This window comes from Heterocephalus glaber, unplaced genomic scaffold, assembly GCF_053883595.1.
Source record: "Heterocephalus glaber isolate CG9 unplaced genomic scaffold, H.glaber_assembly_v1.0 deba00000122, whole genome shotgun sequence".
NCBI classification, from domain to species: domain Eukaryota; kingdom Metazoa; phylum Chordata; class Mammalia; order Rodentia; family Bathyergidae; genus Heterocephalus; species Heterocephalus glaber.
This window is the reverse complement of record NW_028258138.1, coordinates 41528854-41544598: the sequence shown is the minus strand read 5'-3', so window position 1 is coordinate 41544598 and position 15745 is coordinate 41528854. Positions and strand designations below refer to the sequence as shown.

Below are 15745 nucleotides of genomic sequence, written 5' to 3'. Positions count from 1 at the left end.
ATTTTTTCATTATTATTTTTAAGACAAGATCTGGTTATGTAGTTCAGGCTAGACTTGAATTTACTATGTAGTCCAGGCTGTTCTAGAACTCCTGGCAATCCTCCTGCCTCAGCTTCCACAGTGCTGAGATTACAGGTGTGTGCCACCACACCTCGTTTGAGTCATTAACTTTTGAATATGTCTTTATAAAGTAACTAACTTAAATAATTATGTGAGAATTGATGAAAAATTCTACAGTACTTAAGATTTTTGTGATAAACATTTTTTGTTGCATGGTATCCTAATGGTTTATTAATGTGATAAAAGATCTGAAGAAGGTGGTATACTGTCTTATTTATTCTGTCTTATTATCTTTTACTCTGAGGCAATAATTTTGGATTTACTTCTATACAGATTTTAATTATAAAATAAATTGTAATTAGCCACCTCATCTAAATTTTTGCACATAGCAGGGTGAACTCCTTGGAATGAAATCACACAGTCTCAGAGTAAATGTCTATGTTTCCCTGGCTAGAGTAGGTTAAGGAAATAAAAAAGACCAAAATTCTACTGGAGACCTGAATATTTTAACAAATGTAAACCATATGCTGTTTCTAAGGTGTTGACATTTTCCTTTCCACCCATTTATTTTTCAGTCAGAGAAATCTAAAGGTCCCACTAATATCAACATTTTAAAGGAAGAAAAATCAGAAAAATAAATCTATCTATGGGAATTGTGTTCTTTATTTTTTAGTACACATTTGTGTTCCAAAGTAATTACATTGAGCATGGGGGTTTGATACATATGCATACTGCATTGTGATCACTTTTACTCAGTGTACCTTCCCTGTACAGCTCTCTTTGTCCCCAGATCCCCTTCCCATCTATATGAAGACAACCTCTATTAGCCTAGCTCTTTATTTTGTTCTTTAAATTGTTTATATTTTGTGTCTTTCATATTAGAGACAATATTTTGATATTTCACTATTTGTGACTGAATTATTTCACTTAGCACTATGGTCTCATGATCCATCTATTTTCATTTAAATGACTCAAAATTATCCTTTTTATGGCTGAGTAGTACTCCCTTGTGTATATATACCATGTTTTCTTTATTCATTCATCAGTTGATGGGTTATAACAAAAATGAGTGAGGCTGTTACCAGTGAATTTTTAGTGCACTAACCACCTTAAATTTAATAATAAGCCCTGGAATAGCAGTTCTCTGTCTCTGTGCAGTATCAGCTAATATATGAATCATTAAGACAAATGATCGCTTCTCAGCCTTTTGGCTAAGATCAAATGTGAAGATAAATAAAATGTATTTCCAAAGTGGAATAGCGTCTAAAAGTAAAATATTAATGATTCTATAAATAGCACTTTTTCCCTAGCACATTTGCTTTTTTAAAGTATTCTGTGGTTCTAATTTAGAAAAAACATTTTTGGAAGATTATAAAGTAAAAAAAACCCTTATATTATTAAATTATACAAGATAATTTTTAAATCAAATAGTATTTCAAATACTAACATATACATTTGTCATTTCTATTAAAATAGGCTATCTTGTTATATTTTTATCAAATTATCATAAAGTCTTGATTATCAAACTTTAAATCCTAGAAAGAAGTTATCCGTTGAGTACAGTTTTGGCTGTTGTTTGTGAAAATGGACTAGAATAAGGACCTTGACCTACAGAACAACTCTAATAGTGATAGTAATCCTTTTAGAACTAAAAATGTTCCTGGAAGTCCTTTGAATACAAGAATTCAAAATATTAGTTTAGAAACAAAAATTGTAGTAATAAAAGATATTAGACTTCAACTTAAAAACATCCTCTGGACATTTTTATATTTTCCAAACAAACACATTTTATTTAAAAATGCATAATAAAGTTCATTAGTTTAGATATCTGGAAAAGTAAAATCAAGATACAGTTTTAACCTCATATTCTTCAAGATAATTACCTATGGATTAGCTCAAACATCATATATCATTTACTTTGCTTATCACAATACAATGGAAGGACTGTAATTTAGATCAGAAATGTTGAGAACACCATAATAAAATCTCTGGGCTTATCTTTTTGAATTATTGAATGTAAATGAGTCTTAACTTATCTATTGTAAAATAGATAGTAAAAGTAAACCAAAAGAAAAACACTCTGTTTTCTGCCCCTTTAAACGTATTTACAATATTGGGCAATAGTTACATTTGATGGGGCTTGCAAATTCTATTAAAGGACAACAACACATTTTCACATTTTAATTTTTAATTTGTAGAATGATGTCAGGTCTTGTCCCTCTGCTAAAAGGGAAAACATAGCTTTGGCATATTTGAGAGCAATCACAATGACTATATATCAGTAGGAGACATTGGGAAAAGTGAGCAAGAATACACAATGTTAGACAAGTTGTTATTAATTTTTTCTCACCACCAATTTTAATTCAGAGAAAAATATAATTTATATCATTGTGAGTCCATGAGGTATACACGAGGTATACATTTATTCATTAAATCATGGTCACAGTGTGGGAATACCTTCATTTGGAAGTACTAGCACTGGCAACTGTTGCAAATGAACTTTTCCTTTTGTCTAGCTTATCTAAAGGATTGGAGTAAAATAATTCACATGGAAGATATTGCAAATCAGCTTCCCAACCTGACTTCCTCTCAGGATGAATAGTGCTATCTTTTTCAATAAAATAATACATCCTTCTAAGATCCGTAGCTTTTCATTCATTGCTAAATTGGGTTTGAAAATCAGGAAATCAATTTATGCTATCTGTGAACAACTTGCTCCTTATTTCTCATAGTCATTCCGAGGTAGCTAAAAAATGCTAAAACTTTGTATGGGATTGGAAATTAATCAACTTCATCAGAGGCAAAAAGTAAAATTTAAGGTTTTATATCTTTATAAAGCAGGAAGAATTTTACTGTCTATTGGACCTGTAGGGTTCATTTATCTTATTTTTTGAAAACAGATAAATTAATCTCTTATACATGAAATTCAAAATGAGAGAATTATAATATTGAATAAATGGATTTGTTACTCAGAAAATTGACTCAAATGATTTCCTTTGCTCCAGTCCTTTTGGGGTTCGACTAAAATGAAATTTTTGTTTCAAAACAAAAGAAAAGTCAGTTTGGAGATTTTTAATTTTTTGTCATGTTAATTTAGCTACACAACTTTTAATATTAGAAATATAAAATGATTTCTTTTATAGCAATATTTTATAAGCCATTTTGCCTGGATTATGCCATTTTGCCAAGCTTAGCTCTCACATAATATCGAAAACTTTAATTATAGAACACTACTATTTTATAAATTTATATCCTTCTTAGAGCTAGGTTTTTAAATTCAAATTTTCATTTTCCTTGATTGAGGAGAGTTCTGCAACTCCACATATGAATAAAAAACCAAACAGGAGAAAGAGAGTTACTGCTACTCATTCTCCAGAAGCCAGGGAAAAGTTTGCTGCTAAGCCTTCACTTTTGCTCTGGGAAAGTGTGCCAATAACATGAGTGGGTGGATGAGGCTTTAGGAACATAAGGGCTAATACATTAATTTTTTTAAAACATTACAGTGAAGAAAGAAAGATGCTTAAAAGCAGATTTGTAATTTGGAAGCCTGGTGTCATCAATATGCTATTTTTGCTCTTTGCCAGTTTAACAGAATTTATTGCAGCAATTAATGCAAAACATATGTGCTGAAATAGTCACATGAAACAAATAATTGCCCTCAACTTAATTTGCTGCCTCTCAAACCCGTCTTTTGGCTACCTTTTCTCAATGTGTCTCCTTAAACAGAACACGAGTGTTTTTATGAAAGAGAAGCTAAATCATTAAAATTTCTTTGTTTTCTGAAGTAATGTAAATATTATCTTTAAAATGGAAGAAAATGTCCACAGTGAACAGATCTACCTTTTGGATCATGCTCAGTTTTCTCCTGTTAGAGACCTCTGTGATAATTCTGATAATCCATTATACATCAGTTTTTATTGCATAAAACTCCAAATAACCACACTCTGGTTATACTGACATTTTCGTCACAATTTCTGTCTGTGGAATTCCTGATACAGCCTTCCTTCCAGGGTGAGGAAAGGGGAGCCAGAGTGTTAGAAAAGGAAGACAGAGGTAAGTGTGTGTGAGGAAAAGTGTTACAGGCACTTTCGCCTATTTTTTCTGTCCACATTAAAATCCTTTAACTTACTTCCTTTTCAGTCTTCCACCCATGCAAATAACCATAATTTATGTGTATATTCACTTTGCACTTTCAAAATACTCTCACCTATTTGGTTTACTTTGATTTCTCACTTTAAAATTCTGAATATTTCAAATTGTTTTGGCAAAGCCACAAGACAAATTTGTATAGTCACTGCCACTGCGACTGAAGATGACAGGCTAGTACTTTGCCTGACTACATAATTCACAAGCATTTGTGTACCAGAGAGAACACAGGAAGTTAACCTCGAATTACAAAGACAAGAAAGAGTCTGGCTCAGTTACTACTTTATTGTGATCTGGTTTTTTTAGTTGTTTCAGGTGACATAATGCCTACTTTAGGATTGTTTTAATGATGAGGTCCAGTGAAAAATGATATATGTAAGGGAAAAATCTGCTAAATCAGTGGGACACTGAAGTTATTTCAATATTGGACACAGGACTGAAGATAAATAAAGTCTTGAAATCTACTGGCTTCAACAATTCTATCATGTTGAAAAGCACTGAATTTTGACACAGACACTGAAATACAGCATCACTCAAGTACTGATCTACCCTGGTCACCCAACTTCCAGAAACCTCCTCAGGCTCACTCCAGGTTTCTACCAGAATCAGAAGAGGGGAATCACGTTTTAATAAAACAGTAACAGTCAATATGAAATTTAGGGAGAAAACAACTTTTGATTGTGTACAAGGGAAATGCGTACAGAACACCCCCTTAGTAATCTTAAGAGGCCTAACAGGTGGATTTCAGTAGGTGGCTTTAAAGAAAACTGAAGCCTAAAAATTGCTCATTTTAATCTAGGGATTTAAGGAGCGCCAACTAATGAAGAGATCAACACAGCACAGAGGGTCAGACAGCAGCACATAGGACAGCCGAGGGTCTCAGGGCCCCTGTGAGTCCCAGCTGAGCTGGAAAGGTACAGGATGCTTGGCCAGCTTCGCATGAACCCTTGCAGGCCCCTGTCCTCCTCCATCTGTGACCTGGTGGGTCCATGAACACAGATGGAAAGGAGACTGGGAAGTGGCTGATGGCAGTGAAGAAGGCCAAGAAGCCTTCACAGATCTCCGGTCAAAGTCTGGTGCCCAGGTCAGGACTCACCCAGCCTGTCTTGTGCCTCCTGCACTCGCTGGGCAGAACCTATGACCAGGTAAAGGCCAGGTCCTGGGAACACCGGCTGTCCTAGCTCCAGCAGTCTGCGGCGGCAGGCAGAGGGCGCACGTTTGCTTCTCGCCCGCCCCAGTCTCCTCTAGACTCGGGCGGCCGCCTAATTTTGCGCCTTGGCGCTCTGCGGGCTCCTGCCTGCGCAGAGGGCAGAGAGTGCCTGGTGCCGTCTGCCGTGTGGCAAAAACCCAGAGCAGTGGGCACTGGCCTGCGCCCGCCGCCTTCCCTATCCCGGGCGGTCGGGGTGCGCTTGCCGCGCTGGCCGGATTTTGGCAGCCTGGAGCGGAGCGGGCGCGCACAAAGAACTCGCTGCTCCCCGGAAGGCTGGGGGCTGGGTTTCCGCGGACCCAGGGCTGGGATTTCAAGATCTGATCTTTAATCGGATTCGTAGTGAGAAATTAACGAGCTGTTGGAGGGTTTGGAGGTGGGGCGGGGACCTTGTTCCCTGATCGAGCTGCGAATAGTTTGCCGTTGGAAGCCCTGATGATGGTGGGTGTGGTGGCAGCAAGGAGCATTTGCTCACCTCTCTATGGCTTCATTACAGTCGCTACTCCTAAAAGCGCTACTTGGGGTTAAAATTCCTCAAGGCACACTTTTGTAACAATCAATAGTACATTATCAACCCCGGGCGGTGGAGATGAAGAAAAGGAGACGCAGTCATCTCCTGTGGCCACTCCTGTTTACGGAGAAGATTGTTCACAACAGTTTGTTTGTACAGTGCTGCCACTTGTTTCCTCCTCCTTCGCCTATTATACTCCTTTCACTATGTTGGTTTGGATTATGTGGATTTTCACCCTTTGCTTTGACTAGAACAGCAGGACATGGTTTAGAAAATGAAAGGCGGGGGGGGGGGGCGGGGAGGAGGTGTCCTACACTCAGGGATTCTGGTTTAATAATCACTCCAAGTTTGAAGCCTTATTTGCTGAACTGGTTTTGATTCCATCCACCCTCCACATGCATTTGCCCAGGCATTCAAAAGAGGGAAACATTCTTTGGCTTACAATCTTAAAACTTTCCTGAACAAAATACTTGGTGATGGGGGGCAAATCAGAAGTGTGCAAGTTTGATAGGAGAAATAAAGACAATCCCCCCTCTTTTCAATGTATGCAGAATCTTTAGGAACTTTATAAAAATTGATTATCTAGATGCTTTATGTGAGAAAAGTCTGATTTCAGCTAAAGATCATACAGGATTCAAATATTAGCACTAGCTATAGAATCTTTACATTCCTACCTCTCTGTCTTTCTAATCAACTTATTTTCTTTTCACTTGCATACGCTTTGAGGGAGTGGGTAATCGACCACCCTTTCTGATTTCATAGAAAGCGGATAGGAGACAAACTAAAACTTGCTGACCTCAGACTTTTCCTGGAGGAAACCTCCTGCCAAGTTCCAAGAACTACCTGATACTAAGCAGCTGGCAGCAGACCCTGAGCATGAATCCAAGGGACACCCAGGAATCCACACCATCAGTATGACCAGGAGTGTCTTCCTAGATTGGCAGAATTATGGCTTGGAAGCTTTGATACTTTCTTAATGTCACATTTTTTAAAAATTCTAAAATCATTACAGAAGAATTAGCTATGGTTTTCAAATTTACAAGAAGTAAATTTCTAAGGCTGTATTTTTCCTATGCCTGGATGGAAAATATAATGAATGTTTCACACCACCAGTCAACCTTTTATTTGAAAAATCTGTGGAAAGCTACTTGCCCACTTGGTAAAAGCCCTTTATTGACCCTCTCTGGTGATAAAATCCAGATATCTGAAAATTGAACCAAAAGGGGGACACCTGAATCTGTTCTTTTAAATCTTTCTTCAAAACAGGTTTATTACATATTTTATAGAAAAAAAAATGTATGTCACAAATAAACTATACAATCTCCACAGAAAATTATTTGTAAAACTTAGTGTTATTCCGAGAAATAGAGTTCCCCCCTTATGTCTAGTATTTTGCCAAACAAAATCATTGGAAAATGACTCAAACCAAAGGTAGTCTACATCACAGATTTCTTAGTAAGCAAATATCTGTAAGAACTGATTGAGTTTTGATGATTTGTGGAAAGTTTTATTATATTTTCTTGAAGATTTTTATGACTTGGAAAATGTAACTTTCAAGAACACTTCTTACTGTTTCCATTTGTACTGAAGTTAGTAAATCAAATATACTGTGAAAATATGTTTTGCCTTTGAAAATCCTCTGCATATGTAAGTGATTATTTGATATTTAAATATTGAATGTATTTTATTTCAGAAAACTTTGAAAGTTTCTGTACAATTTCAATATTTAGGGATTTTTATAAAGAAAAAATTTATGAAAAAGAATTTTTAAATGATTAGACCATTAAAAAATATAAAGAAATTTGAATATTCAGATATGAGTCATATATAAAAAGGGATGAAAAATCTTACTAAATCTGATCTTTAAAAATTTATTGAGTCAATAAAGTGGTTCCATGAGAAAAGGGCATAATTATATTCAAGTAATCAGAAATCTTACATGAAACTTTTTAGATACAGTAAACAATGTTTAATAAATACCTTTCTTTAGGTTATGATTATGTACCATATTTTGCTTTAAATTTATATTATTCTAGCTCCCAATTTCTACCATTTTGTAGGGGAAAAATCTAACTTTATATAAAGTATAGCCATGACCTAACACGTGGCTGTGCTGTTTTATTATATGTAGTTTCCCTTTTATAGTTCCAGTCACTTGTGAATATATATATATATATATATATATATATATATATATATATATCTCCAACTGACTTTTTACCTTACAGTGGGTAGAAAAAAATATATCAACTATAGGGTGAAGAGTAAAAATGCATACAGCTGAAATGTTTATAGTTACAGTGAAGCTATTTTGTATTTATAAACCTAAAGATATTGGCAGAACATTTAATATTTAAAATGTTTATAATTGCTTATTTATGACAAGGATGAGAGTGATGTGGTATATGAAACAAAAATGAGAATGAAGTATCAAAGTGAATATTTTCCCACTTGAATTTATAATTATCAATATTGTAAGAAAGGTAGAGATTCAGATTGAATTAATTTCATGATAGATTTTGAGAAGTTACAAGGAGTTTCTTTTTGGCACAATCAAAATATTATTATAGCAATTCAGATTGTCAGTAAAAGCTTAAACAAATTTGCTGATAATCCTGTTAATGACCTAGGTCAAGTGTTAACTGTTGTGGGTTACAAAATAGTGAAATTAAGGTTTCTCCTACCTCCAGGCAAATAGCACACTTAGAAGTGTGTGTGTGGGGGGGGGAGGCAAGCTTTTAGGAGAACTATTAAGTTACAAAAGTGTATGATGCATTCAATTATTTAGTCTAGCATGAAGAAATGCTATTAAAAGCAAATGTAAATCTTTTAAAAAAATTCCTATAAAGATGATAGCATAGTTCTCCATTAGTATTTCAATTTTAGTACATTCTTATTTGAGGATAAGTATTCATATATATGAAAAGTAATGTCAATTCATAAATTTTTAGAAAGGAAAAATCCATTAAATATATATTGTTTCTAACATTCCCTACCACACAAACATATAGCATTCATCTGTAAGTTTTACTTTAAGCTTTAACTAATCACGTAGTCTCCTCTAGTATTTAGAAGATTTATGATCAGGGAAATGCATTTCATAGAAACATCATCTCAGCCACTTCAAAAGAAAGGAAGTCTTCCAAAATAAGTAGTATATAAATATGTAGATTTAATTTCATTCAATTTTATTTTGAAAACTCTGATTTTCAAGTAAAGAGTTCTATGAGTAAATGTTAAATCTGTTTTGTGAACACTTTGGGATGGAAAAATGTTTAGTGTAGTAAATAGTGATGAATAAACAGTCCATTCAGCTTCATATGGCTTGAAATATATTAATGTGTTTAAATAGAGTACTTTGACCAATTTTAAAGGAGACTGAACTAGTAAAACTCAATACCTTCACTTTATATTAAGTTTTAATTTCTTTCTGAAGTTCTTTCCTTCTATCATTATTATAATCTATCTGATGGTTACGAGGAGCAAACATACGATGTTCTCTGACAAAAATATGGCATAACATTCAAATTTTGTAAGGAAAAGTAGTTGATTTCCTATTGGAAGATTTTTCTTAGGTGAACAGAGAAACCTAATGTGAGTTTTTAAAGTTTTTGTAAAGTTCTGTTGAACCGTACAGGCCAATTCTTTATGTAAGTGATCACTGAAATTAGGAATAAGTATTATCATTTTTAAGCCAGTGATAGAATTTATCACCTGGAATCATTTTCCTTAAAACATAAAGCAAGTCATTGCATTTGGATTACTAAGTGGAAAATTCAGTTATTTTTCTTATCAGGGACTCATGGTATTTTACTATTGATATTAATGATCAAATCTCAAATTTAAAAAATTCATAGTGACAAGTTTTTGGTGAACCCACTCATGGCCTGGTTTTGTTCTATTATTTCTCTTTTCCTGACATCATAATAGATTGCAGAATATACTTTAGCAAATATACTCTAGTAAATCTCTAGTAAAATTTCTATAGTGTTGAAATACAATTTTAAATAGAAATTAGTACTTTCAATTTTAAATTTCAAAAAATATATCAAAAAGCTATATTAATGTGACTCATTTTATCATTTACCCCATGTGTGAATTTCAAGAAGCATTGCTTTGTGTTCACATTACTTTGTTATAGGAATTGCATAAAATCTTGATACATTCTTACCATTTATGATTTTCATATTATTAAACTCAACTACTATGAGTCAAGATATTAGATTAACATTTATGCCTCACTCATAAAATTACCTAATTTAAATATTTCATTTAAAATTTGGATTAAAGCTTCTCTTGATGACTTCAGAAGTAAAAGGAGACATTACACATAGGATGCAGTCAGGAAAGAATAAACCCATGAACAATAGATAAACTTTTATCCAAGGAAATTTAATCTAATTATATCAGTTTTCTAAGTATATTTTCCTTCCTATGTACATGGTACTAATGTATACCTGTCTGTGTAATTATAAGCAGATATGCCAAGGTGTGGCTTCTTGTTTCATTAAATTAATACTCATTAATTTTACATTGATGTGAATAAGATTAAGGAGTCATTTTTTTGCAGTTTCCTAAAAGGTTATGTTTTCCAGAAACCAAAGACTTTCAGTTATATTCTTATGGATTATTAATTCAATATCCATTATCTACATAGTTTTTGTACATTCCATTTGAAAAAATATGATTTATCATAGCAATGTGGGAATTTTAATATTATTTTCTAGTTACTGTCAATAGTTTAATATGATCAAAAAGCAAAAAGGATTTTAAAAATGTAAGTTTAACTATTTATATATTATTCTTGCCTTTCATTAATGATGAATAACTATTACTTTCAAATAAGTATTTTAGTTTGGTTTGTTAAAAAATACATTTATGGGCAAGATGATTTTCTTGATTTTTCACATGTTATATTTTTCAATTTCTCTATTAAACTAAAACAGAAAAATTTAATAAAGTCTGCCAAATTGATAAAGGTAATGACTAAGAAAGAAATTAAGTTACTCTAGTAGCAGTGAAAGTAGGTCACCAAATATGAGATTGTTTTTATATTTAATGAATCAGCTTTAAAAGATCCTGTTTTAGCATGTGTTTTCAAAATAATGTATATAATCTGCAACAGTATTGGCTCCATGATATATTTTTTAGTGAATGATATATGCCTAAATATGTTTGTACATCAATTGCTCACTATTGCTAACTTGCAAAACAAATTAAGAAATGTTATAAGTTCAAAATCATTAGCAAGAAATCAAAGTTGTAAGTGTTGCTCTAATGCAATCAATTATTTAGAGAAGTTTGTCTTAAGACTTAGTGATTGTATTCACAAATCATTAGGAATAGATTGCAGAAGGCACACAGGGAAAAAGTAATTTATCTATTAAAAACACAATCCTATAAGACAAAGTGTTGCCCTTAATATTAGGTTTCCATTCTATTACACTGGAAAAAGGTGAATGCCCATTAAAAGGAAAATAAATAATCCAACATCAAAGAAATGCCATTTGCTGCATATAAACATTCTTTCTTAATTTGCTATTCAGTTATTTACTATATCTACCCAGGAGCTATTCATTAATCATTAAATATATTCTCCTATTTGTATATAAGCCATTAAACGAAAAGGAATCCAACCAGGCTTATTGTAAATTCCTGAAAATATTACTTATGTTAATGTGGCATATGCTGCTCATTAGAACCTGTAACACAGAGCAAACTATTGCTTGGCGGGATACACATCACTTCAATACAGCAATGTAACGTGTACACACACACACATCTTTGCTTCAACAAACTGAGTTTCCTTTAGTCCATTCACAAATGCCATGATCCTAAGTAGAAACAACCTGTCATTATCGTTAAACATACTACGGAATCTAGAAAGAAGGATTGAATTTTCTTTTAAACTTCTCAGAGTACCACATGGTCATAATTAGAAAATAAAATACTGCCTTAGCTATTTGGCAATTAACATACTGAGCTGTAAAACTGGAGGATTTTCTTTCTTTCTGCTTCAAATTGACAAACAAGGTAATTGCTTGAATTGATCTAAGATTAAAAACACACCTTAATGGTTGTGACAATCCAAAATTATCTCCCAAAGTATTTCAGAAGACAGCGGAAAATAAAAGCTCATCTTTGGTTTACTCGCGGCGCACACTGCTCCCTTCCGAGGTACCAGAGGCGGAGAGGCTCGGAGAGAGCACGCACTGCACAGCGCTGGCTGGGTCAGGACCTGCGCTCCGGTACCGGTACCTGGCTTACCTTCATTGGAAGGCTGGAGAATCAGTTCCCCGAAGCAGCTGAAAAGAGAGCAGCCAAGCAGGAGGATGGAGAGGTGACAATCCATGTTGCTGGTGCAGAGGGCAGTGAGAGGAGCATATCTTCATGAAGCATGCCACTGATGTGAGGGGGAGCCTTCTGATTGCTGGAGAAGTTACCATGCTCCGCTCGCAGGCGGATGTCAAGTTTGACACTGGAGATAAGGAGGAGTCTGGCTGCCTTTCCGCGAACCTCACTCGGGGGACGTCTCCGGGTCCTAGTGCCATCGGAAGCGCGCGGGAAGGAGCGGAGGTCAGCGCTCAGCTCGCAGGCGTCTCTGGTGCACTGATCCGCGGAGGAAGGGGCGGAGGTGGGAGTGGGGACCTTCGCCAGTGGGGAGGAAAGAGCAGAAGTTGCGATGGGGCGCTGGTGGGAAGTCGTGGTGAGAGGAGCAAAGCATCTCTTTCTTTACTTTCGATTAAAAAGTAGCTATTTTATTGTTTGCTATACAGTCTCTTAGCTTAATTTCCTGAAGGAACCAGAAAGACTGACAAGGGTGTCATGGCAGTATGAGTGGAAAAGAAAGTGAAATGTCAGGGAAATGTTTGTTATTAAAGGCGGGGGGGGGGCTTTAATTTTAAAAGGCTTCAAGGATGATTGCGTTTTTGAAAGGAAAAGTAGCATTATTCCTCTCCTATGTTTAATGGGATCATAACTCACTTTGTGGTTTAGAAAGACGTTAATAGACACAGTACCTCAGAAAGTCCCTTCAGGTCTACACGGAAGGATATCAGGCTTTTAAATAGCTTTGACACAGCGATTACAGCGCATATAGAGGGTACACTTAAGTTTTCTAAACTGGAAAGTAATTTTCATCATCCTAAAGAAGTGAACAATCCTAGCCCTAGCAGTAGCTGTGGGTCAACATTCATCCTTGTCTCGTGCTACAGTAGTAATATAAATTAGCACTAAAGTTCTTGACAATACATGACCCCTCCTTCACCATCTAGCATTAGGGTGCCTGGGTTCCGTGACAGAAACAATGCATAATTTATAGCTCCCAATTCAGCAGTTTTAACCACCAATAATCTGATAACATTTTAATGCTGTTCTTCGTTAACATTTCCAAATCCAGTGGCTAAATCGTGATGTCCTTGTTCTTTCCATCTTACTTTACACTATGGTTATAAATGGCCTTAAATCTCCAAACTCCTTGTTGGACAATCTATTTCAGCCAAATAATTTTATAATTTAAATTTTAAGAACAATTCTCACTTATCTTTTAAATATCACTCAGAAAGGATTACTCACATATCCTCCCACCCAACTATGTTTTTGTATTCCAAAAAGAATACAAAATTATTACATGCTTTGCATTACTCCAAAGAGGAAAAGTATATTCACAGGCTCAAGATCACTGACCAATTTTAGAACTCTAGAAAGTGGAAAAAAATAATTTGAAAAGGCCTTGATAATAAGATATTCATTTCATAAATTCTATGTTTTTAATGGGAGAACCAAACTTTCACTTAAATTTAATGTCTTCTAATACTGTTTGTTGGCTAGGTTAGTGGAGTACAGATGGGTAGATGAAGCCAAGAGTATGAGCACGACCCTATTCATTTTTCTGGGTGTGATTTATCTGTATCTCTAACTTCTTCCCACATTATATCAACAGAGTCTATAGAAACCTCAAATGCCAAGTCTGTCAGAATGGAAAATAATGAGATAGTGCACAGAGAACATAGATTACAGTGATTCTGTGGCAATCTTTAAAGCTCCAACACAATAATTACATTATTCTAGGATTAGATATGATTTGCCTGAAATTTGGAAAGAAACAAAATCTTATCTGAAATTGACAACTTTAAAACATTTTAAAAGAACATGTTACTGTGCTTTCATGAACATACATTGTCCCCCATCCCCAATTACTTGTATTTTCACACTTAGAAATGGTTTGTGACTGGAAAGACGCATTTTTGTTTGAAGAAAGTTACAAGAGGGTCAAAATGAGTAAGAAGCAACACCTGGCCAATATAGGATCTCTCGATTGTAGCCTCCCTAGGGCCAGAGTCATCAGACAATAAGCACTCCCAAAATCTGAGCACCATTCTAGACAGAGGTGAAACAGTGATGACAACAAACAGAAAAATAATTCATTTGGCCATAGGAGTGAGAAGATAGAAATTAGGGCAGCAGATTCTCATCGAGAAAGTGGTAGTTGAACTGTAACTTTAAGCATGGGTAAAATACTGCAAGCAGGGAAATTGAACATTAAAAAAATCAAAGTAGTGTCCAGCTTTAGGCAAAAAGATCAGCACCTGGCATACAAGAAGCATCGAGTATTTGTGATACAGAAAGTATGAGGACCAGAGGAGGTGGTGGAAATGGAGGGTGAGTGGGGACAGAGTGGAAGAACTATTCTTCAAAGGGTAGGTAGAAAAGCGGGCCAAGATCTCTGCCATCAGTCAATTCTTTGACAATGTATTATACACTAAGGAGAAACACCAAAACCATTTAACAGCAATAAATAAATGATATCTAAGTTTTAGGAAAATACTTTCTCGATAGCATAGAACAGTGTCTCCAACTGTGGCATCCTATGTGGACCATCTGGTATTGAAGTATCTGGGTTGTTTATTAAAAATTGATCCCTTCTTTCCTCCCACAGACTTAAGGAATCTCAATCTCTGAGATTGTGTCCCAGAAATCTGCTACTGGGCCAGATTTTCAGGTGACCCTCGTGGAACCACTTCTGAAGTGGAAGGAGAAAATATTAGAACCAGTACAGTTAGACTTGAAGCTATTTTAAAGTAAAACTAAAGTGATAAGGAATTGAATTAGGAAAAGGGAAGATAAAAGAGGAAATGAGAAAACTTTCTCTAGGAGAAACACAATATTCCCCCAGAAAATTGGATTTGTGACATAATTCAATTAGGATTAAAGGGCAGCTTGTTGGAGGAGATAGCAATTGAATGGAATCTAGAAAGTGGAGTTTTAAAGAAAAGTGTTACAAAAGAAACTAAATATGAAAAACAAAATTCCTAGAGGCAATGACATATACCTCTGTTGTTACAGCAGAGATGTGGAACTGGTGTCAGAAGGTTGGGAAAGAGGCAGGAGAAGTAATGAGTAACAAAGTCATATGAAATTTTCTCAGGAGAATGGACTGTGGAGTGATGTGAGGCAGGAAAAATATAACTTAATTTGCATCTGTTGTGGCTATTGTCTAAATGTCCCCCCAAAGCCTCCTGCCATCATAGGTAGGTCTTTCTGGAGGTGGCTGGATCTAGGGTGTATGATGCTGTGATTAAGGATGTGTGATTACTTAATTAGTCCATTGATTGATTTGGCACAGTTCTGAGTGTGGATAATGAGAAGTTCCTCCCTGGGTGTGAGTGCTACCTAACATAAGGATGTGTAACTTAAATACAATATAAAAAACAGAAACAGGGCTGCTGCAGTCGCTAGTCATTTTATGCTTTTTCACTACTTTGCTGCTTTGGTGCCTTCTGCTTGCCATGAATAGTTTCTTTCCTGTGATGCCACTCTGC

At 35.1% G+C, this 15745-nt stretch overlaps 1 protein-coding gene across 2 annotated transcripts in view; it reads right to left on the bottom strand.

Annotated features, from left to right (window-relative positions):
* Epha3 (EPH receptor A3) overlaps positions 1-12404 on the bottom strand; it is a 382701-nt gene extending 370297 nt beyond the window's left edge. The window contains exon 1 of one of the 2 annotated variants that reach the window (XM_004857918.3): positions 12192-12404. In XM_004857918.3, the coding sequence (XP_004857975.1) occupies positions 12192-12276 (85 nt within the window). In that variant the 5' untranslated portion in view covers positions 12277-12404. The remainder of the gene's footprint in view (positions 1-12191) is intronic. The other variant, XM_087214069.1, reaches the window with a different exon arrangement.
* Between the last annotated feature and the right edge of the window lie 3341 nt (positions 12405-15745).